Source organism: Meriones unguiculatus, chromosome 4 (assembly GCF_030254825.1).
Source record: "Meriones unguiculatus strain TT.TT164.6M chromosome 4, Bangor_MerUng_6.1, whole genome shotgun sequence".
Classification (NCBI taxonomy): Eukaryota; Metazoa; Chordata; class Mammalia; order Rodentia; family Muridae; genus Meriones; species Meriones unguiculatus.
In genome coordinates this window covers 38,798,229-38,825,471 of record NC_083352.1, presented here as the reverse complement: position 1 = coordinate 38,825,471, position 27,243 = coordinate 38,798,229, and the positions used below count along the sequence as shown (strand labels likewise).

The window sequence follows — 27,243 nt, the reverse complement described above, 5'->3', positions numbered from 1 at the left end:
ACATGGGGAGCAGTCTGAGCTATTTGGAAGAGGATGCCGAAGATGGATAGAGCTCGGCAGTAAAAACTACCAGGCTCACCATCTATGTCTAATTTCATTCTTTATCTTCTATTTACAAATCTGCTTTGATGCATAGGTTTTCTATTTTCTCTACTTTTGACTCAAGCTACAACCCTTGAGTTGACATCTTTTCTCCTGTGTCTTAACTACAACTGCGAAAGCAACAGATGCTACCTCCTGCCAACTTCCCTTCCAAACTGCCCTGACAGTCTCTCCTTTCTTATGTCTCCCTTCTCTGCAAGGAGGGCCGCAGAGTTGACATTCTCAGTCTTTCCACAGTACTGAAGTATCAGAACCACTCGGATAATTTATTATGTTCCTATATAACTACGGCCCCTACCTCCTGTGCTGGCTTCTTTCATGTCAACATGACACAGGCTAGACTCATCTGTGAGGAGGGAACCCCAATTGAGAAAATGTGGGTAGTGCCATCCCTGGGCTGGTGGGCCTGGGTTCTATAAGAAAGCAGGCTGAGCAAGCCATGAGGAATGAGCCAGTGAATAGCATTCCTCCATGGCCTCTCCATCAGTTCCTGCCTGTTTGAGTGCTTTGTCAAGTTCCTTCAATGATGAACTGGGAGGTGGAAGCCTAAACCAATTAAAGCAGTTAACACTTTCCTCCCCGAGCTGTTTTTTTTTTTTTTTTTTTGTGTGTGTGTGGGGGGGGGGGGGATCATGGTGTTTATCAGTGATAGCAAACCTAACTAAGACACCTCTTCCTCCACACCTTCCCCAGTGTTGGGGACTGGACTCAGAATCTTAGGTATGGTAGGCAAGTGTTCTAGACTATTCTAGCTCTGCCCTAACACCCCACCAGTGTCTACCAGGATTTGTTTTCTTAGGAAATAAATTAATTCCTATTTCAAATTGAAAGTGATGTCCCATGGGAAACTCAATTTCTCGGAGTTCTGAGTCATGGGACAAACAGAAGCTGTTTCCTGTGTCTCTTCTTTGCTTTATGGCATTGGGGTCTTCTACCTGGATGTTTCCACTCCCAGCTGTCTTCTGACGTCATTCAGAGTCTTCTCCTCCATCTCGCTTCCCAGTCGCCTTCTTATGCTATCATTCAGGATCTTCTCCCAGTTTGATTTCTTTCCCGGTTGCCTTCCTCAGATTCCTCCTCCTTAAGTATGCCTGCCAACTTTCATTCCTATAAAGACAACAGCTCAGTAAAGGACTTCAGAAAAAAAGTTCCCTTGTGGGTAGTACTGTTTCCAAGGTCCCTTCTGAGACTGTAGGCAGCTACAGAAGGCCATTAACGGGCAACATCAACGGAAATGCCAATTTAAAAACACAAGATAAACCTTTTCTGTCTTAACTTGAAACACTGAAATGAGAGCCCACAAATACTAAAAACGTTCTTAACCACAAGTTGGGAACTACACCGAATCAAAGATTACATAAAACCTCTCTCAAACTGCTAAAAAAAAATGTGGATTTGATTGAACAATTTGCCTCTCATATGTATGCAATTGTACATTTTTGTCCCTAGGTATCTGTACTAAAATTGAAAGTCAAAATACATTAGTATCAGGAAAATGGTCTGACATAAGCAGTTAGTGGGAACAGAAAGCGTTATTGCCTGTGAGAACAGTTGCCCAAGAAGCAGCGAAACCTAGCAGAATGACTACCAACAGTGGTGGCTACTGCATAAAATCCAAGCCTACATGTCCTCTATGGATATGGCTGCTTGAAACTTAAGATTGTGGCTAAAATGAGATTTTTTTGTTTTTGTTTTTTGCAAGTAGTGAGTTGGCTTTAACAGATGCACATCAGAGAACTGTTTGTACACTGTCAGGACTGGAGATATTGACCACAGTAAGGGATGAAATTCTAGTAAGGGTAGGAACTACTTGCAGTGACTCCCGTTAAACATGAGAATGGAAGCTGGGTGTGGTGGCACACACCTTTATTCCCAGTTGATTCTCAATTGTGGTCGTATAAAATCTATTTTCATACAACTGGTGACTTTAAAATTATTTGAGAAGAAGGCTCAATGGGTAAAGGCTGTGCAAGTGTCAGGGCGTGAGTTTGGGTCCCTGAACTCATATGAAAGGGAGACTGCATTAATACATGTCTATAATCCCAGAATTCCTATGGCAAGATGAGAGGTGGCGCAGAATATTCCAGAAGCCCGGGGGCCAGCAAGCCTGGCATGCACAGCCAGCATCAAGAGGCCCTGTATCAAACAAAGTAAAAGCAAGGACCACCATCTTAGGTGGTCCTTTGACCTCCATACATGCACACGTGTTCACACAAGCACACCCACGGAGCACACTTGGATTTAGTAAGTTATATGATGTACCAAAATAAGGTTTAAACATAACTTTCCAAAAACGTGTCCTACATACATTGTGTAAGTAAAATACACTACTTTCAGGTATAGAAGCTGCTGGAGATGTCTATTTACAGAAATAAATTTGACAAGCAGCTTTAAAAAATCCCGTCTCTCATGAAAGGTAAATCATTATCCACCACCATGCGGGATTAAATGAATTATGCCAAAAGCAGTTAATTTAGCAATAGCTCCAATAAAGCCTCACTAAATAATTGGAGTTTCTCTTTTAGGGGCTAGAGCTTGAGATAGGCCCTCATGAAATGTTGAGTGTGCTCTCGATGTCCAGCCCAATTAGAATAATTTAAAAGGAACAAAAGACTTAGGCAGAGAGCACCTGGCTAATAGAATTAGTTTCATTTTTAAAAGAAATTTTCAGCTAGGGCTGGAGGCTTAAGGTCCTTGGAAATAGCAGTCTAAGGGATACGAGACTTCTGGTACTTTCAACTTTATAATACTTTGAAGAGAAAATGCTAATTTTCCTTTCTGGGTGATTTTGTTAAATTTACTGGAAGACCCCACAGGGAAAAAAAAAATCGTAAAGCTCCAAGTCTTTAATTTTCGTTCTATGGGTATTTTTCTTTCCAATAATGATTACCAGCCAGAAAGTCAGATCAACTTTTTTTTTTTCAGATCAATTTTTGTTTCACTCTTGAACTGTTTGGTGCGTACTTAATTTATATATTGCCATGCAACACTAGGCAAGTTCCTGCTTTCTGCCCCAACACTATCACCTGTAAAGTAAATCAACATTGACTTTATTATCTTAAAATATTACCATTTGTGTGCACCTGCCCGGACAAGAGTGTGGAGGTCAGTGGGCAGTTCTCACTCAGGAGTCAGCTTTCTTCAGCCACCTTACGGGATCTGCAGAAGGAACTCAGGTCCTACTAGGATAAAGGGTTTCTCTACAAGGACAGAATGTTCTCGTATCTTTGTTTGTTTGTTTTCTGAGACAGGGTTTCTCGGCGTGGCCTTGGTTGTCCTGGACTCACCTTGAGTTCCAGGCTGGCCTCGAACTCACAGAGATCCACCTGCCTCTGCCTCCCTGAGCGCTAGGGTTACACGTGGGGGTATCCCCACATAGCTTGGCATCTTTTTAAGAAAACAGTTATGGATCTACCTACTACTAAGTTGGCAACATATTTACTCTTATCAATAATTTAATCTTGGATAACATTTTAAAGTTTCACAGGCAAAATCAGACCATAATTTCAATTTGAACACACAGCATAAAGCTCTTTTCTCTAAATTTCAAAACTTTCCCCTGCTTTTAGGAAACATAATTGCATAATTCAAGCTCCTTCAATACTGTGACCTAGTTCCCCCTCTTGCTGTTATAAATGGCTCATGTAACTATGGTAACCATCTAGAGACTATGAATGTTTTTCTGGTCAGCATTATGCAAAGTATAACATATGTGTTATTTTTTCTCCCTGTGATAACTAAGGGGACAAAATGTTTGCCTTTTTCATTTGCCATGGGAATATTATACTGAATTTCTTATCAATGATAGTTCAAGTAATTTCTGGCTCCTTAATTGAACTGCTTTAAGATAACTTTTTGCTGTTAGTAGTTAAGTTATCCTCCGTGTTGAACAGGACCACTATAAAGCCCAAGCCCAAAGCTGATAGACTGCATATGACATTCCTGATAAAGAGTCTGGTATTTCCTTAACTTTGTCCTATCATTCTAGCCAAAGCGTTTTCTTAAAAGAAAAAAAATCCTGCTAAAATAAAATTACATCTTCAGCAGACACTTAGATACTGGTGTGAGGTGTCTTCAGTTGATGAAGACTTTTATGTGCATTCTTTTAAATTAACCAGTGTAGTGTATATTAGCTGTATTTATAAAGCAACTAATGTGTCTTAAAACTGAGCTCAGTAAGAGATATAGACCATTACTCAGCAAGTTTATTGGTTGCCTTTTGTATTGATGAATTGTTTTGGGCTTTTCAAGATAGTTTAAGGCTGGAGACGATGGCTCAGAGGTTAAAAGCACTGCTTGCTCTTCTAGAGGTCGAGTTCAATCCCCTGCATCCATGTGGTGGCTCACAACCATCTATAATGAGATCTGGTACCCTTTTCTGGCATTCAGGTGTACATTCAGGCAGAACACTGTATACATAATAAGCTAAATACATCTTTAAAAAAAAAGATAATTTAAAATGCTTCACAGGACCGTCAGGAATAAATTACAATAAAATCAATATAAATTTCTACATTATTATTATTATGGGTTTTCAAGACAGGGTTTGACTGTGCAGCTTTTGCTGTCCTGGAACTTGCTCTATAGATCAGGCTGCCTTCAAACTCACAGAGATCCACCTGCTTCTGCCTCCTGAGTGCCGGGATTAAAGGCCTGTAGCACCACATTCTCGTTTAAACATCTAGATTTAAGGACTCACTTGCATTAGGTACAATTATATTTCTAAGGTGAGTTGCCAATTGGTGACCTTTATTATAATTTGGAGACAAGGTCTCCCAATGTAGCCCTGGCTGGCCTAGAACTCCCTGTGTAAACCGGGCTGACCTTGAACTCAAGGATCTTTTTAAAGATTTATTTATGAATGTTTTATCTGCATGTACACCTGCTTGCCAGACGAGAGCCTCACATTGCATTATAGGTGGTTCTTCCAGAGGTCCTGAGTTCAATTCCTATGGTTGCTAGGAATTGAACCATAGGAATTGAACTCAGGACCTCTGGAAGAACCACCAGCACTCTTAACTGCTGAGCCATCTCTCTAGCCCCAGACTCACATATTTTGCCTGCCTCCACCTCCAGAGTGCTGGGATTACAGTAGTAATGCCACCACACCAGGCTTGATGACCTTTTTATGTAAGAGTTCATTTAAGGTAATTCTGAATATCCCCACATTTTACACAGTGCTTTTCAACCACTCAAATATCAGAAAGACATGGATGTTTATTAAACTGAAGAAGGAATTAACTGTTCTTACTGGTTTAGGAAAGCTCTCATTAAACAAATGAAATGTTTGAGACTTGACTGGAGCTCAAACCAAGTGTGAAAAGTGTCAAACCAAGTGTGAAAAGATTAAATGAGACAGTAAACAAATATGAAAATTTATATTATAAGAAAATTATGAGTTAGGGTAATGAGAATCTGTGTCTAGACTCTTGTCTTTTCTCTGTTCATAGATGAAGTATTTTCACATAAGATTTTTTTTTACACACGTATGAGTGTTTTGCTTGCATGTATGTATACCATGTATGTACCTGGTACCGCAGAGGTCGGTAGAGGGCACTGGATGGCCTAGAATTGGAGTTACAGATGACTGTGAGTCATCAGGTGGGTGCTGAGAAGCACCAAGTATATCCCATTACCACATTTCTGGAAGGAACAGTTCTCATCCTACACATCGTTTACCAAGACTGTACCAAGGGGAATTTGAGCAGAACACAGGAGGAGGGGTAGAGCAAGCACCTAAGTAGCCTAGACATTCCTCTCTGATAAACCTTTTAAGAGGAGTCACAGAAGAGATCTTTTGTTTGGCTGTTCGCCCTGCTGTCATCTTATAGAAAAAGTCTTCAGTTTGTTTTATGTGTGTAAATGTTTGCCTGCGTGGACGTGGGTGCTCCACGCCTATGCCTGACACCACAGAGGTCAGAGAAGGGGGTCAGGTGCCCTGAGAGTAGAGATAGGAATGGTTGTGAACGGCACTGTGGGTGCTAGGAGTTGAAGCTAGGTCCTCTGCAAGGGCAGCAAGTGCTCTTAACCACTGAGCCAACTCTACAGCCCCACCACATAAGGTTTTAATAAGCCACGGAGGGTAAAAAAGAACAAGGTTCTGGACTAAGTAACAAAGCCACATGTTGACAATGTGGACCGTGAGCAAATGGCATATATACATATACATACATACATACACACACACACACACACACACACACACACACATACACTTCTATATTTAGAAGTTTACCTCATAAAAAGTTAACAACCACAAAATTAAGCTGGCTGTGGTAGCACATGCCTGTACCCACAGCATTTGGGATTCCCTGAAGTCTGAGGCCAACCTGGCCTATGACATGTTTGTATGATGATGCCATGATGAAGCCCATTATTTTGTATGCTAACCTTATAAAAAAATGAAAAGCAAAATTTAAAAAGTTAAAAAAAAAATCAGGGCTGGAGAGATGGCTCAGAGGTTAAGAGGACCTGAATTAGGTCCCCAGCACTCACAAGGTGGCTCACAACTATTTGCAATTCTAGTTCCATAGGATCTGATACCCTTTCCAGGCCTCTTTGAGCATCAGGCACGTACTTGGTGCACATCTCTGCAGGGAAGACGCTTACATGCATAAAAATGAATAAATAAATCTTTTAAAAGGAAAAAAATGAAATATTAAGCAGTAGAAGAGTTTCTAATTTAATTGGCTTGATTCAAGCAGAAAGTGATTTTTTTTCCTCCTCAGAACTTCTTGCTAGTTTGCTTTTAATTAGTTGAGATTGTTTCTTTCATCTCATACAATCTTAACTATGGATATAAACGTTTATTATAAAGGAAATAGGCTTGGGGACATTTCCCATTAGAGACCTAATGAAAGGTATATATACTATACTTAGTCCCATAACTTAAAACCAATCACACACTAATTTGGGGGCATCAGCTACTTATCTTTTTCAAGGTCAGTTTAAAAGCAGAACAAAACACTAAAGAAAAAATATCCCTCCACCCTGCAGAATTAAATATCGTCAATTTTTATACTGTGGAGAGTGGGGGATTTTAAAATTTTGCATTTAGTAGGGTTAGAAAACCCAACTGAGTGGCTACTTGGAAGAAAAGGACAATGATAAATAACTATGGTCAAGAGTTGGGTTGAGAAATACATTGCCTGCTTCCCATCCCATGCACGGGCTACTTTCAGAAGAATGCCAGGGTCAGATTAACCCGCGGAAATAGCAAGCAAGAAAAGCACACCCACAATAACTCATACATATTATTATAGTTGAAGTTCGTAAAGGCTTATACTAGTGCCAGGGGTAATAAACCCTATTACAGTTAACTGTTAATACATCACTATAAATTATTATTACAGATAATAAACACAATTATCTGGACTTCTTTTACCTCTTTCAGTCTATTTGTCAGAATTATTAGAGGTAACAAGAATGCTTTCCAAAACCCTTCCTTGGTTTCCAACTTGCTTTTCTCATTCTTAGAAATTCTGCATCACCAACTTGCCTCAGTTTCCACACATCAAGTCTACCTATATATCAGTGTGCAGGCTGCATAAAATTCAGTTTCACAAAGTGCCTAACTACAGTCAATAAGAAACACGGCGTCTTGAATGTATTCGATCTTTCAGGGAGGACTGGCTGAATCAAATCTGTAAAACTAAAAATTTAGTTCAGGTAAAAAAGAAAAAAAAAAGTCAATAATCTTAAGGACCATTTTCAGTAAGACTTGGCTCTTTAACATTAAAGATTTAAGGGATGGCAGCAAGAAAATTCGCCCAAAGTTCTCAGAAATCCAATAGTGGGCTTGCCTCTGTTGCTTTACTATTATTCAGTGGTCAAAATCCCAGTGTCAAAGAACATTAACACACGACGAGTTCCCAGTCCTTATCATACCGCCCTTTGTCCTCGGGACGCCGAATCCCGTGCTGTGTTTCACGGGATTCAACACTTCCTCCGGACCGGGACGTAGGTTGATTTCCCTGGGCACAGCTTAGCGTACACCGGTGCTCGGAACAGGTCGCGCAACAGGTGCCGCGCTGTAAGCCGGGCAGAAGCACCCACATTTTATCACTTGGCCGTTTGCTCTCCTCGCCAGGACGCTGCTCCCGAGGGGGCAAACGAGCGTTTCATCAGAAAGTCGGCGAGTGCTCCCCTACCTACGCCTACTGAGACAGAAGAAAACTTAATTGCACGCACTCCGGAAGCCCACCCGTCCTCACGGCTAGCTCCTCCCGCTGGCAGTTCCCTGACATTTACTAGCGGAGTAAGGGGCTGGGCGCTCACGCACGTGGGTGCTTCGGCGTCTGCGCTGCTCCCCCGCTCGCGGGTGGTGAACCCCGGGGACAGTACGGTGCCGTGGGCGTGTGCGCGCGCCGAGTGACCATACAGTGTTGTACGGCTTGCGCACACGGGGAGAAAATGCGGCGCCCCGTGTGCGCGCCCGCGTGGGGTGGCGGGACAGGGCCGAGTCTGTGCTTCTCTCTCCGCGACCCCGCCACGTCCTCGCTGGCGTGTGAGACTGAAGAGGTCCGACCCCGGAGACCCCGCGGCGGGAGCCGGGGCGCGGGGCGCTCGCTGGGCGGGAAGCCGCCGCGCATGCCCGGAGCGGCGCCGCACCCGCTGCACCCTGGGTCGCCTCCGTCCCCGCGGGCCTCGCTCGGCCAGCAGCGCCTAGGGGGCCCGCTCGCTGCTGTCTCGGGAGGCTCGCGAGGGCGCCGGATCCGCCAGATGGAGGCCAGGTCGGTACCTCGGGGCCGAGCGAGCCGCCCCGGCGCTTCCCATCCCCGTTGGGGACGGAAACGAGAAACCCGTCGCCCGGCCTCCCAGGGGCAACCGTCGGATCCCGGGCGGAGCGGGCGGGCTCAGCCGTGCGGCCCCTTTAAGAAGGGGCGGGGCCCCGCCTGCCGTTTGGCCGCCCTCCGCGCCCTCCCCCTCCCCCAGGCGAGAGTTGACAGACCAATCGCGCGGGTGGCGCAGGGAAGGCGGGAGAATGCGAACCCTTCGCTAGGGCGATAGGGGCGGGGCCCCGGCCTTATTAGGAGCGAGTCCTGCGCAGGCGCAGCTGCGGCCGCTGGCTGAGGGGCGGGGTCAAGTCTACGGAGACTCCGACAGGCGCCCGCTGCTCAGAGCGAGGCGTGAAGCGAGCGAGCGGCTCGTCACGGGGATCCGGGCGGCCGGGCAGCTCTGGTAGCGTCTGGGGGAGCCCCGGGAGGACGAGGCGGCGTCGCCTCTCGGGAAGCCCGGCGCCGTCGGCCGCGGGGAACCCCGCTGCTCCCTCCCAGCGAGGCAGGGGGCCGGAGGGAGCCCCGGCCTCGCCCCGCCCCCGGGCTGGTTACCGCGGGGGCGGGGAGTGAGGGTTTCTTCTCGTGGGGGGAGTGGAGATCGGGGACTCGGCGGTGCCCTCTCGAGCGGCGGCCGTGTCCCCGCGGCGCCGGGCCGCCGAGCGGAGGAGCGGCGGTCGCGGCTGTTGCATGTGTGGCTGCTGGATGCGGAGGCGGCGGCGGCGGCGGCGGAGAGCAGCGGCGGCGGCAGGATGTTAGGGCAGCAGCAGCAGCAGCAGCAGCAGCAGCTGTACTCGTCGGCCGCGCTCCTGACGGGAGAGCGGAGCCGGCTGCTCACCTGCTACGTGCAGGACTACCTGGAGTGCGTGGAGTCGCTGCCCCACGACATGCAGAGGAACGTGTCGGTGCTGCGGGAGTTGGACAACAAATACCAAGGTACTCTCTCCTCCCTCGCTCGCTCGCCCGCCCGCTCGGGTGACAGCGTCCGCGGAGCGCGCCGGGCGATCGGCGGTGCGGGGCCCGGAGGGGAGGGAAGGGCGGGCGGCACGCCGCCCTCGCGGCCTTCCCGGTCCCGGCCGCGGCTCGCCGGGACTCCCGAGGACCGGCCGCCGGCCCCCCGGCCGCAGCCCCGGCGGCGGACGGGAATCAGCCATTTTAAGCCAGCGTTTGTCCCGGCGCCCGCCGGCTCGGGGCCGCGTCCTGCCCGGGGCGGGCGGGTGTGCAGCGGGGCGCCGGGCAGGACGGGGCGCCGGGCCTGCCTGGCCCCCGCCCGCCGGGCCCCCTCCCTCTGCCGGCAGATGCATTGGAACGTGCGGGGGGAGGGGGCGGCGAGAGGACGGCGAAGATGGACTCGGGGACGGCCTCTTCCTCCCCCCTCCGCCTACCCCCACCCGGCCCCGGCTCCCGGCGTGGCGCGGCTTTGGGACAGTCTGGGCTTCCCTCTCGCCGCGGGGAAAGTTGCGGGCCGCCCGGTGCCTCAGCCCTTCCTCGGCTTGGGCCGAGTGGTTAAAGGGGGAGGGGTCTCCCGCAGGAGCGGGCGGGGAGGGGGTGTGTGTTTGTGTGTCAGTATGTGTGTGTGTGTGTGTGTGTGTGAGAGTGTGTGGGTGAGTGTGTGGCGGGGAGGGCCCGCGGTAGGGGCGGGGCCTGCGGGTGTGACGTCGCAGGGGCGGGGCGCGCGCTCCCGCGAGCCGCGGCCGCGGCGGGCTGCTCGGAGGGGCGCGGGGTGGACCGAGCCGACTGCTCGCGGGAGACCTGCGGAGCGGGGCTTCAGGGGGGCCTGGGCGGAGTCAGTGGAGGAATGGTGGTGGGTCACACCTCCCACACCGTGAGTCGCGGAGCGGGCACCGCCGAGGGTCCGCTGCTGACCCCGGCTCCGCGTAGGTTCCGGGCTGTGTGTCACTTCCGGGTCTCTAGAGGAAGTGGGTTCGTTGGCTGGGCAACCACCTGGCGTCCCCGCACCTCCGGGTTCCTCCTCCGCCAAGTTTGAACGAGGAGAAAAGCTTTTTTTTTTTTTCTTCAATCAAAGAAACTAGGACAGGGAATCCTCTTCAGGGACTGTCGTACTTTTCTGCTGCTAGGACAGGAGAAATTCAAATGGTGATGTGGTTAGCCTTTAAGCAATCCCGAGTCAAGGGTCAGTGTCGACCTGACGGGGACGCTATTCTGTGTCTCCAGACATGTCACCAGTCCTGGAATTTCATCCTATAGTCCACCGCAAGGTGACATTGTTTTTAGCACGTTAAGAACACTTTGGTGTTTCAATCTAAAATTTGTTTTCTGGGCCTCTGATGAGACTAATTTCTGTTAGGAGAAGACATTACTGTTTGCTTATAGTATGCCAGTGTTTTCACCAGATTTATATATAAAATTTACAGAGATAAAGTAACATCGTTAATTGCCTAGAGAATATTTTGTTTCAAAGCTGTCAATTTCAAAACAACCGTTTTCAAACTGTGACTCCCCTCACTCCCAAGGGATTGAAGTCAGGACTCACACAGGCTAGGTAAAGGATTTCCCACTGTTCTATAATCCGTCAGTGTTCCCGATCTTTAAAAAAACAAACACACAAACGAGCATCATCCTGTGGTGTTTTTTGCAGACATGGGGGACATACATGAATGGCAGCCTAGTAGTGGGATATGAGCTTCAGACTTCTGTGCCAAAATTTATAGTTTTCCTTATATTAAGGTTGTATTGTATTTTTTGTTTTTGTTTTTTGAGACAGGGTTTCTCTGTGTAGCCTTGGCTATCCTGGACTCACTTTGTAGACCAGACTGACCTCAAATCATAGAGATCTACCTGTCTCTGCCTCTCAGAGTGCTGGGATTACACGTGTGCATGCACTACCCCGCCCAACTATATTCTTAAAGGCACAAAATTTAGAGTTTTAGGTTAACAGTAGTGACATAAGTTTTTGGCAGGGAAATCTGTGATGCTAGTTATCTATAACTGTCATAAATTGCTCTGGTAACATGAGTAATATGACCTTCTTATAAGACTTGGAGGTAAATACAAACTGTTGGCTCCACTATGATTGTGATCAGTTCCAAGGTTAACCTAAAAATAGTGGTCTAGATTTTGCCCCATGCCATAATTGCTAAGTTCAACTTCACAGTTTTATTTTTTTTCTAGAGGCTTTTTGCATTTTTGTTTTCTTGGTTCAGATTTTATTTTCACTGATTCTTAAATGTTTTCTAGTATGGGTGTAATACGACAGTGCTTAGAGAGTAAATGGTAAAGGTTGGTTTTCTGTCACTATATAATTAAGGTGTCTTTAAAATATAAATTTTTATCTCATTACAGTGTCAGTATGCAAGTATGACACAAGGAACATCTAACTCCTGATTGTGAGATGCAGAATATTTGAAATGAAATTTACATTTTTGTAATCTTTAAATTATTTCTTGTCTAACAAGAATGTATTTTTCCTGTAGGAAAATTAGGCACATAGGCAATGCACTTTATATGGCCGCCTTAACAAAACAGGATAGATTCGAACTTTGTTCAAAAATGTGATATGTACAGGCCAGCAAGGTGGTTCAGTGGGTAAAGGTGTTTAAAACCAAGTCTGATGACCGGAGTTCAGTCCCTGGAACTGACTCCCCACAAATTGTCCTCTAGTTTCCACAGTGAGTGCTGTGGCATGCGTGAGTGCTTATAAACATGCTCTCTCTCTCCCACTCTCCTCTCTCTCTCTCTCTCTCTCTCTCTCTCATACACACACTAAATGTTAAAAAAGAAAAGAAAGTAAAGCTTTGGTATGCATGTATGAGTACTCGAGTGTCCTCAGCTGTGTGGTAAAATCATCCATCCAGTGTGAATACCTGCAGGCCCCAGGGAGAGGCAAAGGTTGTGCTAATTATTTGCTTTTGTTACTTGATTTCAGACTGCCAGTGTTACCTCTTTTACTTACGTAACATTTCTCCTCTTTATAGTAGTAATTGGAGTACAAAGCAGTGATGTGGGGTGTAATAGTAATAACACTGAGAGGTAAACAATGCTATGTTATGTAGTATTTGAAAATTAGAGTTAATGTTTATTTTTCTACCCCCAGCAAGACAGACCTCTTTCATGTAGCCTTGTCTCAAATATGGGTAAGAGACAGAGCAGATTTGAGTAAAACTAAACATAATTAGGTTTCTGGTGACTCAGCCATTGCTTGATTTAAGTGTCCCAACTTTTTCAACACAGTTGTGTCAGCAGCTTCAGCAAGCATTGGGTCAACTGCTGAGTTAGGTACAGCGATAGAATGATCCAGTGCTGACGGGACTTGATTGGTAGTAGCTTGGTCAGTGGGTGCCAGGAGCAGCAGATGAGTTCTGGAAATAGTTTTGATTTTCAGAATTTCCCATCTGATGCTACAATAAAAGAGCCATTAAAACTGAGATGACAGGAAGCTAAGAGATGCTGACATCTGCCTTTTTAAAGAGTGTCCAAGAGTAGCATGTGAAAATTAAGGTAAAGTGCCTCTCTGGAGTCCTGTAACTAGTGACTGATTGAGCTGTAAGTCCTGTAAACACACAGCACTTCAGGTTTTATGGCTGGAGTCCAGCATGGAAATTTTGTATATAGAGTTGTATTTGATGTTCAAATACAGAATAGGCAGTAAGGAACTCAGAAAATTCTAAGGAATCAACTTAGGTCCCCATGATTATGTGGCAAGCACTTTACAGACTAAGGCAATTCCCTGTTCCCCCTTACCTTTTAAAATACAAAGGAATAATATATTAATGTGTGCTTTTTTGTTAGTTTAATCCTAATTACCTTTGTCTTAGGGTTTCTATTACCAGGCTGTGGTAAAACACCATGACCAAAAAGCAATTTGGAGAGAAAGGGGTTTATTTCAGTTTACAGCTCTCAGGTCATAGTCCGTATCTGGGGAAAGTCAGGGCAGGAACTCAGGGCAGAAACCTGGAGGCATGACCTAGAACATAAACCATCCTGCCCACTGGCCTGCTCTTCACAGCTTGCTCAGCCTTGCTTTCTAATGCAGCTCAGAACTACCTGCCCAGGGTTGGAACTGCCCACAGTGGGCTTGGGCCTCGTACATCAGTCATCATTCAAGAAAATGCTCAAAGGTTGATCTTATTGAGGCACTTTCTCAATTGAGAGCTCCTTTTCCTTAGTAAGTCTAGCTTCTGTCAAGTTGACAAAAAATTAACCAGAACAGCCTTTAAATTTTTTAAAAATTGCTTTTATTTATTGTGTGTGAGCAAAAGAATGCACATATGGAAGTTGGAGGGTAATTTTTAGGAGTCAGTTCTGAACTTTTACAATGTTGGTACCAAGGATCAAATTGAGGTTGTCAGGTTGGTAGCAAGCCCCTTTATCTGTCAAGAGCTATTCGTCCGTAAGTACACTTTTATATTGGATGACATAGAATTTATATGAGAATAATGTGCTTAGTGTATACATACTGTAGAATGTGCTTTCCTGCTTTAACTCTAACTTGAAAATGACATGTGCTAATATGTCATCATATTCTCCTTTTTCCTCTTTTTAGAAACCCTAAAGGAAATTGATGACGTTTATGAAAAATATAAGAAAGAAGATGATTCAAACCAGAAAAAACGTCTACAGCAGCATCTGCAGAGAGCATTAATCAATAGCCAAGAATTGGGAGATGAAAAAATTCAGATTGTCACACAAATGCTCGAGTTGGTGGAAAACCGAGCAAGACAAATGGAGCTACATTCACAGTGTTTCCAAGATCCCGCTGAAAGTGAGCGGGCCTCAGACAAAGCGAAGATGGATTCTAGCCAACCCGAAAGATCTTCTAGAAGGCCGAGAAGACAGCGGACCAGTGAGAGCCGTGATTTATGTCACATGACAAATGGGATTGAAGACTGTGATGATCAGCCACCGAAAGAAAAGAAATCCAAATCCGCCAAGAAGAAGAAGCGCTCCAAGGCCAAGCAGGAAAGGGAAGCCTCACCTGTTGAGTTTGCAATAGACCCCAACGAACCTACCTACTGCTTATGTAACCAAGTGTCCTACGGGGAGATGATCGGCTGTGACAACGATCAGTGTCCCATTGAATGGTTTCACTTTTCCTGCGTGTCACTCACCTATAAACCAAAGGGGAAATGGTATTGCCCAAAGTGCAGGGGGGACAATGAGAAAACGATGGACAAAAGTACTGAAAAGACAAAAAAGGAGAGAAGAACGAGGTAGCGGAGGCTCGCCGTGTTTTCAAAGGGTCCCTTGTCTTTTATATACCTGGTTTACTTTCAGAAGATGTTTTAGGGCAAATGCATAAGACTATGCAATAATTTTTAATCATTAGTATTAATGGTGTATTAAAAGTTGTTGTACTTTGTCTGTGACCTTAATTTTCTGCACTGAATTACCAAATCTTTTCAGCCAGGTAGTCTTGTGAGCCCCTGATGAGAGGAGCAGGGATCAGGGAGAGAGTGGTGTGAACGGACTTCAAGCAGCTCCCCAAACCACACCTATTTCATTTTCCCCTAGAACCCCCATGCTGTTTTGGGGGTAAACACAAAAGTTTTGCTAACATTTTAGTTCTGTGTGCTTAAGAATTTGATGTATTGTTGGATTTCTCTGTGTCAAATTATCTTGGTAATTTCAAATATGAACACTATCCTGTTTAGAGATTCTTATTGGCCCCGTGTATTAATATACTTGTTAAATCTCTAGTCTTCCAGAAATTCTGGGAACTAAAGAGAAGAGTAATCCATGGTTCCACGTGAAATAATGCGCTGTCACTGGAGTGTTTGCTGCTGTATTTCCTTGGTAGCCTTTGATACCTGTCTATTGTAGCATCTGTAAATGCCACTGCTTCTTCCAAACAGACATACTTCATCTAGTTCCTCATAAGGGACTTGTTTTGTTTTGATCAGGACTGGTGAGACTAGTTAGAATACCCAAACCACTGCCGTTGGCTTATACTGGCAAGATTTGGATTATTTAGCCTCATGGTAAAGATTGAACAACTTAAAGATGTGTTTTGATATTTTTCATGTGACCCACTGCTAGGTTGTTTAGCCACAGGCATGTCAGTGGGAAAAGGGCATATAGTAGTCTTTAAATATCGTCTTTTTTGTCAAATGGTTATTTTAAATAGTTTTTCTGGGGGCTAGAGTTTCTGTCCCAATGAATAATTTTACATTATTTTAATTCATAGTATATTTACCTTACCCTTCTGGTATTGGTGCTGTTTGATGTTTTCATGTTTATTGAACTAAGTTCATTCTAACAATACAATTGATAATGTATCTGTAAAATGAATTTTCAAGGATTTTGATATTTTAAGGTTAAGCATCTTGATGGGTATATGTCCATGTGTTGGAGCAGTTTTTGATTACGGAGGGCAGCGGATGGACTAGTCCTTTAAACTCATGTGTAGCATACTTCTTACTCATCATTTCTTTCTGATCTGACAATCTTGATTCCTTTTGATTGACATGTGAAAAATTCTGCTTGTTTGGAAAAAGAAATTGATTTTTTCTCTTCAGGCTCTCTGTGTGACGTCTAGGCATGTCATTTCACCTTGTCTGGATGCCGGGCCGTTGACCTGAAAAATGAGTTGGCTTTACCTTGTCTACTCTTCTTTTGAAATTTCAGTGTCATGCTGCAGTGGAAGATTTTAATAATGAAATGGCTTGTTTTTTCTCTTTCATTAGTATCCTCCATCCTGACATAGGAAGACTGTTTTAAGAGTGAGGTTAGAGGTGAAGAAATGAACATTATTTTTGACCCAAGGGAATTTTTTCTTTGGTGACTATTGCCAGTTTATGTTTATTATTATTATTATTATTATTATTATTATTATTATTATTATTATTTTCGAGACAGGGATTCCCTGTGTAGCCTTGGCTATTCTGGACTTGCTTTGTACACCAGGCTGGCCTCAAACTCACAGAGGTCCGCCTGCCTCTCCCTTCCTGAGTGCTGGGATGAAAGGCTTGTGCCACCATGCCCGGTGGAAAAGATAGCTGTTTAACGGACGCCATTAACATAATCAGTAGGAGCAAACTCTTAAAGCTTTGAGGGATGACTGTGGAGAGCTTACCATTCTTTAATTCATACTGTGTGACAGAGATTCCCAAACTTACCTCACAGTGGAATTACCCTAGTAAGTTTGAAGGCATTGGTCCCTGGGCCAATGGATTGGCCCCAGCAACTGTAATGGATAATTCATTTGGAATGTGACTTAACCATTATTAGGCTTTTTAAAAGATCCCCATCTTAATGTATAGAAAAGTTTTGAAACCGCTGCCCCATTTTGAAAATTTCAGCCTATTGAAAACTGGGGGGTTGTCAGCATTCAGATTTTTGTAGCTCCAGAGCCTCCAGCATCGGTAGTTTGAGCACTGTCCCTCTGTACCAGAAATTGCTCTATCCTGTTGAGACACGAACGAAAAATTCCCTCTTATGGACCGCTCACTTTAGCAGAAAAGTCAGATGTATAGGGGTCAAGATGTATCGAGTTTCTGTGGCTCATTGAAAGTAAAGCACACTAAACCCGGGAAATGAAAGAGGGGTGAGTATCCATGCAGGGAGCTAGGAAGGGCCTCTCAGGAAGTAGTCAGAGCTCAAAACATACAGAAGTGAGGAGGTCAGAACTTCGGGAGTTGGGGAGGATGTGCTTGAAATAGCATCAGAGCGTGGAGGAAAGAGCTGGAAATTAGGCCTTTTGGAGACCATGGCGGGCAGTTTGGGAAGGCATTGAAAGACTTGAGTCACAGTCTGATTTGTGTTTAAAGATCAGTCTAGCTACTGTGAACAGAACCTGTAGCCCCCACCCCATGATAAGTAGGGGGGGTTAGAAAACTCAGAACTGTTTGCCTCCCAAATGACAGTTTAGGTGTGTGGGTAGCTCTAGAAAGGCTGATGGCGAACGTCTGTCTTAAATTTTGTAAAGATTATTTATTTTTAAAGCCAAGTATCATGTATCAAGTGCTCAAAAAAGCTAGAGTAGGGCATCCAATTCTCAGAGCTGAGGTTAGATTTTTAGCTGCCTCGTGGGTGCTGAGAACCGAACTGTGGTCCCCTGGAAAAGCAACAAGTATTCTTAACCACTGAGCCACCTTTCCAAGCCCTCGAATTTTGTTTTCAAAGGCATAGCTAATGAGTTTTGACCTAGGGATTGGAGAACTAAGTGCTAACGAGTGACTCTTGGATCTTTGTTCTAAAGGCTCAGGGTGGAGGTTCTGCACATTTGGGATAGCAACCAAGTGGTTCTGGAAGAGAGAGGAGTTGGTACTTGAGTTTGAAATGACTCACAAATTTCTAGGGCAGCTCGTGGAGTCCTGTGTGTGGAGAGCTGTGGGAGGAGATGGGATTATTACTGGGAGACTCAGTGTGATTGAGTTAGTGTTTCTCAAGTCTGTGTGTATCATCTCCATCTGTTATGCACAGGCTGCATTTTCAGCAAGGCTTGCTGATGTTGTCAGGGAGCCACATGTGGATAGCAACCAAGTTGTTCAGAAGAGGAAGGAGCTGGCTGGGAGCTGTTCTGACATCCAAAGTAGGAAACAGCAGAGGCCCCCTCTCAGAGTTTCAAAGCCAAAAGGTGGCCCGCCATTTCTAAATAAACGTGTCCTGGGAAGGGTGTCAGCAACCCACTCAGGTGCTGTTCAAGGGAGATGAGCATGGAGAACAATCAGATTGATAAATTTAACAAGCTGCAAGTTTGGGGGAGGGGGAAGATGAGAGACTCATCGTTGACCAGAAGAGAATTGAAATAGTTGACAGAATCTAACGCAAGCTTTGATGGGAAAGGTTGCAGCAATGTCCACCTGATTCAAATTTTTTTTTTAATATACTTGTTTGCAAGACAAGTGTTTTGGGTAGTGTCAGGTAAAGCAGTGAGTCAGTAAAGACAAAAATCTGACTTTGAGATGCTTAGATTCTGGAATGTGTAGGGGTAAATAGGTGGCTAAAGTTGGTATAGGAACATAAGACTGTACTTCGCATTCCTGGCAAAGAGCTGAGGAGGGAGAGGATATTGGAAATCTATAGGAATTAAAGATGGGTGTGAAATGGCACATCGTAACGTGGGTATGAGAGTGGTCCAGGAAAGTCAGTCTGAGCTGTGGATATGCCAAGGGTTTGGGTCCTATCTTCAGCCAATTGCAAACTGCCTGGTTACTGCCTGGTTCTTAAGTATGAAAAAAAAAAAGTGAAAATACAAAATAAGTTAACCCCCATAAACCTGTAAGTCAGAAAAATGGCGCTTCCCCCCAGCCTTCTTTGTATGGCCCCTAGCAATGTCCTCCATGGCATCCATTGGCCATCCTGTTCTCATTGCCCCTCCTAGGATGGCACAGCACTGCCAGGGGCAGCTGCTGTGAGGGAACCAGGTGGGCCCTGCTGCGCCTTCGGGGGCAAACGCTTATGCTTTGATGCAGCTCCAGGCGGATCTTAAATAACCCATGTCAGTTTGGACCTAACGTAATTGTGATTGCGTGAAGCTAAACACAGCGGGGGAAATGGCTCCTTTAGTTTTTCTTGGTTGAGTGTAAGGGCTGTACTCTGAGTCAGGACTCCAAAGACCTCTGTGAGCCTGATTAGGCCCTTGTCCTTGGCCTGCAGTTTGTTTAGATGGGAAATGAGCGAGGTAGAATCGTTTTCCGAAAAGCTGCTGTTATCGTGTTTCTGGGGAGTTCTGAAGGAAGAGTACTCCTGGTCTCAGGCTTACTATCTAAGGCTTCTAAAATAACAGCTTTTAATTCAGGCAGTGGTAAGTAGACTTTAAAGCAGGATTTTCTAGACATTGGGCATGAAGAATATCTCAATAGATTTAGCTATTTCTGTCTGCTCTTTGGATCATATTTTAAAATATTACCCAATAGTTTTTAAAAATTGACTCGCTTTTTTATAAATCCAAAAGTAGTATCATTTGTGTGTGTGATAGATTAATATAACACACTAAAGCAGTGGCATTAGATTCCAGATGTGTGATATCACTTGTAAGAACAGAGTTTCCTCCCCCCAAAAAAAGAACAGAGTCCCGAGTCCACATTTATTAAATAATGTGATTAGCTACTACTAAGAATGAAAGATGAAAATACCAAAGGAACCAAAAGTATCTAGACAATATTCTTGATTTACTTCTTTACCACGATACTCTTCAGAAATGACTTTAACAACAAAAGCTAACCATTATTATTTTTCACATTCAAATTAACGTTTTTGTTTGTTTTTGTTTTTTGTTGTTGTTGTTGTTTTGTCCATACATGTAAGCTTAGCCTTTGGGAGATGGAAGCAGGATGGAAGTTCAAGGCCAGCCTGGATTATAGTGGCTTGGGATACAAGACACATTTGTCTCAAAAAAAAAAAATTTTTTTTTTCTTAAAGTTACACTCCACAAGGTTTCTGTGAAGCCTGCCTACAAGGCTCTAACCAACATTATCCATAAAAGCATGCAAACTGACCAGAAACCATTATGCTGACCCATAGAGATTTCTAGGGTGGCCTGTTTTCTGACCTGAGAAGTCCCAGCACAACTACCTCAGTGCCTCATTTAGAAGAGGAGAGAGATTCCTTCCTTCCTTCCTTCCTTCCTTCCTTCCTTCCTTCCTTCCTTCCTTCCTTCCTTCCTTCCTTCCTCCTCCTCCTCCTCCCTCCCTCCCTCCCTCCCTCCCTTCTTTCCTTCCTTCTTTTCTCTCTTCTCTTCTCTTCTCTTCTCTTCTCTTCTCTTCTCTCTTCTCTTCTCTTCTCTTCTCTTCTCTTCTCTTCTCTTCTCTTCTCTTCTCTTCTCTTCTCTTCTCTCTTTTCTTTTCTTCTCTTTTCGAGTCAGGGTTTCTATGCATAGCCCCGCTAGAGAGATTTCTTGGTCAACCTATACCATTGCTTTGGGGCCCAGCAGTCCAGAGTTGAAAACAATTGTAAGCATCATCTCCATAACATTCTTAGTTATCTGCTCCCAGTTTGAGGGGGTCTCCAGCCAACAGCAAAAGTTTCAATTTCTTACTAATTGAACAAGCTGGGCACAGTAGTGCACTCCTTTAGCCCCAGCACTGGGGAGGCAGAGGCAGGTGGATCTCTGTGACTGAGGCCAGCCTGGTCTACAGAGTCCAGAACAGGTTACACAGAGAAACCTGCCTCGGGTGGGGAGGGGGCGGTGGGGAGAACCTAGAGAGAGAAAAAAAAAGACCAAACAAATTGGACAACGTGTTTGTGTTCACCATAAACACTGAGGGGTGAGGTTTTGGTAGGGTAGCATGTTTTGGTATTTTGGGTGGCTATGAACCTTTGAACACCTTGTAGGTCCTTTGTCACCTTGGCCTTTTAAGGCATTTAAGTAATGTATTGAACCTTGTGACTTGGCACGTGATGGTGCCCTGTCCCCACACTTTACTCTAATCAGGAGGACCATTTGCTTCTGGACTTTGCCTCCGGCTAGTTTGAGAAATGTTTTTCTTTTTCTTTTTTTCTCTTCAAAAACTGCCTAGCAGTTTGTGTGTCCCTTTGCATTTGTTGTGCCTTGAGAAAGCATTTGGTTAGGTTTGTATCTAGCTTAAGAATAAGTAGAATCCAAGAAACTTGGGTGCCGAAGACTTGGGTTTTGAATGTGTAGGTTTTAAATGAGGTTTTAAGATGTTTTTGTTTTGTTTTAATTTTCTTTTTATGAGCCGATGTTTCACTGTGTTCTGTGCTAGCCTGGAGCTCCCTGTGTAGACCAGGCTGCCCTCGAACTCACAGTGATCTATATATATGCCTCTCTGCCTCCAGGGTGCTAGGTTTAAAAGTGTGGCCCCCCTTGCCCAGCCACACCTGCCCAGTGTGGTTTTAAACTGTGTTCTCGTTCAGAGGACAGTGTTTTACTCTATTCTTACTTAGGAGATCAAAATCTAATTACTTTGTTTTACTATAGCCCTTAATTTATTTACATAGTATGCTAACATTAGAAACAGTTTACATGAAACAAGAGTATAATCCAACTGGCCAGTTTTCTCTCCAGGGGTTCAGGTGTTAGCCTAGCAATGTGGAATTCTGCCCTCAGTGGCAAGAATTAAATTTGGTTCCAAAAGCATTTACTCTATCAAGGATGTAAAATGGTGGCATATAACTGTTCCAAAACTAAAAGATGGGTTTTTACTGTTTTGGGGGGAGCTTATATGTGTGTGAGAGATGGCCTTAAGGATATGTTTCAGTTTTTTGTTACTAAGCTTCATTTTCTATCATTTTGAAAAGGGCAAATTCTCACAAATTAAAGGAAAGAAGTATATTTTTCTTTCCCTTGTTCTTTTTTTTTTTTTTTTTTTTTGGTTTTGGCTTTTGGTTTGTTTTTGAGACAGAGTTTCTCTTTGTAGCCCTGGCTGACTTGGAACTTACTCGGTAGACCAGTCCTCGAACTCAAGACATTTTTCTGCCTCTGTCTCCCAAGTGCTGGGATTAAAGTTATGTGCCACCACCACCTCGCCCTGGCTGAAATGCAATGAAATTCTATGTTGTCATTGTATTAACATTTATCTTTAATTACCTTTCTCTTTCCAGTAGCAGATTAAATTTATAATCACCTAGAAGTAATGAGTTAAATTTACATCATTCTCATGTGATCTTAAACTAGTGAAACAAGGCTTGTCATCCTTTACCTTAGCAGTGAGCTTAGAACCGTCACAAGCCTCACCCCTTTAGGGGTGCTTGGAGTGTGAGGAGTTTGCAGCCCCTACCCACAGCTCTCAGCAGGGGCTAATCCAGTGATTTGCAGACAGTGACTATAGGGGGACCTCAGTGTGTGCATCCAGAATGCAGGTAGCTGGCTTGCTGGCCCACGGGGTCTCCTTTTACTTTCACCAGATGCTCAAATCTCTATTTGCTTATTTCCTACTGAGCTCTCTTGTGCCAAGGGGCAAGGGAAGTTGAAGCCATCCTCAAGAGAGTAATCTACGTAATCCCCACTTGAAAATCAAGTATCCAGTGTTGTCTGACTTTTTTTTTTTTTTCAGATAGACCTTCCTCACCTTGACTGTGGACATTGATGGGAAAAATTAAAACATACAATTTAGGTAGAAGTATGCCACATAGAACTAGAATTCATATGAAAACTGGCAGTTATCTGGCATGGGGTGAAATTATGCTTTAACCCAGCTTCCCAAAGCATGCCTGGGCTCTGAAAGGTTAATCTGCCTAAGAGGGGATTGGTTGCATATTTCTCTCTTTCTGGAGATCCAGAAGTTCCTATGTGCTAGAAGTATATACAGGTCTGAGACTACTGTGGCAAACTAGCCCATGAAAAACGGATCAGATTCTAGCATGCTGGGAGATCAGACTCTTGCAGCCACACACCAGCTCCCTTTCCTGTCTCCCCGTACTGGGGTCTTGATGTCATTTGGACCAATGTCTAAAGACCGTAGTCTTTCTGGTTATCAAACAATGATAACTAGATGCTGATTGGTGAGAATGGTTGTGTTTGAAGCCTCCCAGAACACATCGGATGTAGCTGACGGCAACATTGTTCAGTAGGGTATGCATGTGCTACCGTGTCGTTTTTACAGGCAACTTAAGCGGTGCAGCTTCTTGATTAGTGAAATCAACCTAGATTTTGTTGCCTTAAATTGATGACAGTAGCCTTCATTTCCGATCAGAGAAACTTCAGAAGAGACTACTGTTAGTCTTGAGCTCATTTCTGAGGAAATAAGTATGACAAGAGGCAGGTGATAATGAGAGTCTTAATTTAGCCCACGTTTTATTATTGCCAGATTAGCCAAGTAGATGCTGGGAGAAGTGACCCCTGGGCGACAGCCTGCGCTCCCAGGGGCCTCCGCAGTTGATTAGTATTAGCTGTCATCCTGTTCCTTTGGCTTTACAACCTATACATTTCCTGGGAGAATTTCACTGTTACTTCAGAGTAATTAATATAATCTGTTTCTGCAAAATGCATTTACTGGAAAGTCCAGATTGCTAAGCCAATGTCACAGTCAAAATTTTCTGTGGAAATGTAGAGAAGTGCCATGTGTAGCTAGAACTCAAACCTGAGGTGTATATGAGGTACCGAGCTTGTAGAGAAAGGAGGTAGCTGGTTGCCTGAGAAATAACTGCCTGGTAGGGCTCCAAATTTTCCCTTTATAGTACAGGTCAGGGAGGAAGTGGAAAGATATTTGTCTTTCAGGTTTTTTTTTTCTACCTCTTTAGTTGGTATTTCAGGAAAATAAATTATTTCTGGAACAGAAGTTATATATAGACAGACAGGTAAATAAATAGTGGATTTTGTTTTTTTGAGACACCTTTCTCGGTGTAGCCCTGGCTGCCTGAGAACTTACTCTGTAGACCAGGCTGGCCTCAAACTCAGAGAGCCGTCTACCTCTGCCTCCTGAGTGCTGGAATGAAAAGCATGCACCACCACCACTGGGCTTTTTTGTCTACAGGTTGTTATTATTATTATTATTGTGTATACAATGTTCTGTCTGCATGTGCACCTGCACACAAGAAAAGGACACCAGATTTCATTATAGATGGTTGTGAGCCACCGTGTGGTTGCTGAGAATTGAACTCAGGACCTTTGGGAGAGCAGCCAGTGAGTGCTCTTAACCTGAGCCATCTCTCTAGCTCCTGAACACAGGTTTTTAAAGACTTTGTGGGTGTGAGTGTTTTCACCCGAATGTAAGTTTGTATACCATGTATATGCCTTTGGAGGCCAGAGGAGGCTAACGCCACCCGCTGAGGTTGCCAGATCCCCTGGAGCTGCTGTTACAGATGGTTGTTGGCCACCATGTCGGTGCTGGGAACTGAACCCGAGTTCTCTGGAATTGCAGCCCGTGCCTTTGCAGCTTAGCCATCTCTCCGGCCCCATTGGTGTCTGTATGAGAAGCGCCAAGTTTCCCGTCCCCCTCACAAATGTCTTGTTAAAGCCGCTTTTGGAAATAGTTAATGCTTATTTAGAAGAGAATGAGGTGTCAAGTCAGAATGAAGATGGCTATGCAAAGGGAGAATTTCCCTTTTCAGAATCATTTTTAAGAGAGAAGAGGCCTAAGCTTCCACCCTGCACTGTCTCACTGTTGCGTCACCTCAAGGCTCACAGTCCACTGTGAATTAGGAAAGCCAGGTTTGTGCTGTCATGGCTTCACTGTAGTCCTAAGTACCACGCCAGATCATAGAGCTCCCCTCACAGCCCTAGGTGTTTTTTGTTTTTGTTTTTGTTTTTTTTTCTGAGGGATGTAGCGCCATTTCAGGGTTCTGGGAACAGAACCCAGGACTTAATGCGTGCCTAGCGAGTACCACTGGGCTGCAACCCCAGCTGGTGCCTCAAGCTTTAGAAATCTTGAGGAACAATTGAAACGGAGAAAAAAATATATATATTTTCTCAAGGAATGCTAGAGTTTGCCCACAAATTATTTTCATAACTGTTTGATAAAATGAGTTAAAGAAATAATTAATGATCAATCTTAATTCACTTCAGAGAAAACTTTATAGTTTGGGTACAAAGTAGTACAGTGGGACTAAAGAATAGAAATACATCACTTGGAAGCTATTTTTGGGAGAAGTTGGGGAGAGTATCAGGAAAAAGCAAAATTAAAATTTTATTTATAGGTACATTAAAGATCTATGGTATAGTATTTTTATTTCATTGATGCAATTTTAGATGGTTTGCTTTATCTTTAAAAGGTACTATAAAAACATCTGAAGTTACATTTTTATAATCACATAAGCTTATAAAGAAACACTTTAGAAGTCTATTTGTATGCATGAGAGGTCCGTGGGTTGTTTTTTGTTTTGTCTTAGAAGATGTGAGACCAAAATTTTGTTTGAAAACGCTCACATAAACAGTCCATTCATTACTCTTAATCTTTGGCTTCCTCACCTTAAAGCACCTTTTCCACCATCTTCCTTGCTGTTAGACATTACAGCTGTCAGTTTCCATGTCTGTGACCAAGTTGTACTCTTGGCCCTCTTCAGACCTCCAGTCCTTCCAGAAGATGATTAACTCAATTGTTTCACTGAAAACAAGATCAAAGTTCATCGGAGTTTTTAACTGCTGCTTTTCTCCCCCCTCTCCCACATGTGTGATGTGATGTGCATGTGTGTGTGTGTCTGAGTACTTGTGGAAGCTTAAAGTTAATGTCATCTCTTCTGTTGCTAATCTAGCTAGCCTTCATGCCCCGGGGTCCCTTGGCTCTATCTTGAGAATGCTGGGAGTGCCTGCACACCTGCCTGTTTGTTTTGTTTTGTTTGTTAGTTAGTTTGTTTGTTTTTAATGATTTTCAAAGACAGAGTTTCTCTGTAGCCCTGGCTGTCCCAGAACTCATTTGTACACCAGGCTGGTCTTGAGCTCACAGAAATCCGCCCGCCTCTGCCTCCAAGTGCTGGGATTAAAGGCGTGCGGCGCCCCGCCTGGCTCCTGCCTGGTTTTCACGTGAGGGCTGGGAGCACACACTCTGGCCTTGATGCTTGCACAGCAAGCAGTTTGTCCACTCAGCCACCTCCTGAGGTTTGTCCACCTCCGCTAGTGGCCTGCCCTGGGACAGTGGCTGCTGTCAGGTTCCGGCTCTCTACTTGTGAACAGGGACTTCTTCCCTGAAAAGGCTCCCTCTCTAGGTTCCCCCTCCTATTGGGTTTTTCCTTTGCACTGTTGGAAGAGCGAATAATGAAGGTAATAGCCCCACATGCCATGTTCACCACTCTTTCTGTGTGCACACGTGCGTGTGTGTATGTGTATGTGCATGTGCGTACGTGTGTGTGTGTGTGTGTGTGTGTGTGTGCACAATTTTATGGAGTTTGTTAAATCTGAGGTAGATGAAGACATGGCTTTGGGTGTTAAAAACAGCACTTGCTGTTCTTCCAGAGGCCGTGGGTTCGATTCCCAGCATGTTCCGTGGCATCAGATGCCAACACTTACACAGACTTATTACACACATACATATAAACAAAAATAGTTTTTTGTTTTGTTTTTCTCTTTACCCTTCCCTTTCTTTCTGGTGTGACTCTGTCTCTGGCCTCCTAAATGAAACTGCTTTCACATGATCAAATTTGACTTGTCTGTCATGATCTTTTCCAACTGACACTTGACAAGGGTATCACTCTTCTGAGGATCCTTTCTCAGCCTCCAGGGCTTAAAATACCCTTGTTCTGATTTCATCTGGGTCCATCTTCTGCTTTGTCAGATCTTCCTTCTCTCCCAAGGACTGCAGTGTTCTAGGCTGAGCCTTCAGGGCCGTCTACAATCCTAGGAAATCACAGATGGGTCTAAATCCTTCTCTCAGCACCCCAGCCCCACACGCATTCAGCAGCCCCCAGCATTTCTTCCTCATGGCAATGGACATCTGACCTTTATCACAGGATTTTCATTATCACAGGATTTTCATACCCTTTTTAGTCAGACACCTGCACCTTTCCTTTCTTCTTCTTTTATGGAAAATAACAATTCCACCTTAAGTTTCTCAGGCTAAAATGTATGAAGTTA

General features: G+C 44.4%; 1 protein-coding gene across 2 annotated transcripts; it reads left to right on the top strand.

Moving 5' to 3' along the window:
* The first annotated feature begins 8,730 nt into the window (after positions 1 to 8,730).
* On the top strand, positions 8,731 to 15,488 carry Ing2 (inhibitor of growth family member 2). Of its 2 annotated transcripts, none has more exons than XM_021642461.2 (2): positions 8,731 to 9,812; positions 14,380 to 15,488. In XM_021642461.2, exons 1-2 carry the CDS (start codon positions 9,629 to 9,631, stop codon positions 15,048 to 15,050), a joined length of 855 nt encoding a protein of 284 aa, XP_021498136.1. In that variant the 5' UTR covers positions 8,731 to 9,628; the 3' UTR covers positions 15,051 to 15,488. The 2 variants fall into 2 exon arrangements, with proteins under 2 accessions (XP_021498136.1, XP_060237739.1); XM_060381756.1 differs by lacking the exon at positions 8,731 to 9,812 and adding an exon at positions 10,632 to 10,753.
* The last annotated feature ends 11,755 nt before the right edge of the window (positions 15,489 to 27,243 follow it).